Below are 520 nucleotides of genomic sequence, written 5' to 3'. Positions count from 1 at the left end.
CACACACACACACACACACACACACACACAGACACACACACACACACACCACACACACACACGGTTCATGCTGTAATAAATAAACATCCAGAGCATCTAGAAACTTGACTTTAGAATATATAGATTTATATATTATATAGAACGTTCTATAAGTGATTGTGTTTAAATAGAAGTAGCTTTGTTAGCTTCGTTAGCTTCGTTGAGCTCCTCCGACCCACTGTGCTCCGTCTGCCCTGAGCTGAGTCTGACAGGAGGGTTCAGATCTCCTGAAGCTGAACAAATGATCGACTTCAGGCTAAAGTTGATCACTGCTGTGTTGGTTGAAGTCAGACAGGACCGACGGCTCGACCCGCTCTCTTCCTGCTAGACTCCGCTCAGGGCAAAGAAAGGAGCTGTGCCTGCCAGGCGGCGCTGAGGGTCGGCGCTCTGAGGAGGACAGGTGGATCCGTGGTGGACCTTCAGGTGGTCAGGGCTCTCCTCTCCAGCTCCCTGCTCTGCTTCAGCTCCTTGATCCTACAGG

At 50.2% G+C, this 520-nt stretch overlaps 1 protein-coding gene across 1 annotated transcript in view; it reads right to left on the bottom strand.

Moving 5' to 3' along the window:
• Window positions 1-458: 458 nt before the first annotated feature.
• Window positions 459-520, bottom strand: part of LOC127532739 (calmodulin-binding transcription activator 2-like) — a 5,355-nt gene continuing 5,293 nt past the window's right edge. The window contains exon 10 of the mRNA XM_051944781.1: window positions 459-513. Within this exon, the coding sequence (XP_051800741.1) occupies window positions 459-513 (55 nt within the window). The remainder of the gene's footprint in view (window positions 514-520) is intronic.

This window comes from Acanthochromis polyacanthus, chromosome 24 (genome assembly GCF_021347895.1).
Source record: "Acanthochromis polyacanthus isolate Apoly-LR-REF ecotype Palm Island chromosome 24, KAUST_Apoly_ChrSc, whole genome shotgun sequence".
Classification (NCBI taxonomy): domain Eukaryota; kingdom Metazoa; phylum Chordata; class Actinopteri; family Pomacentridae; genus Acanthochromis; species Acanthochromis polyacanthus.
This window is presented reverse-complemented; position numbering and strand designations above follow the sequence as displayed.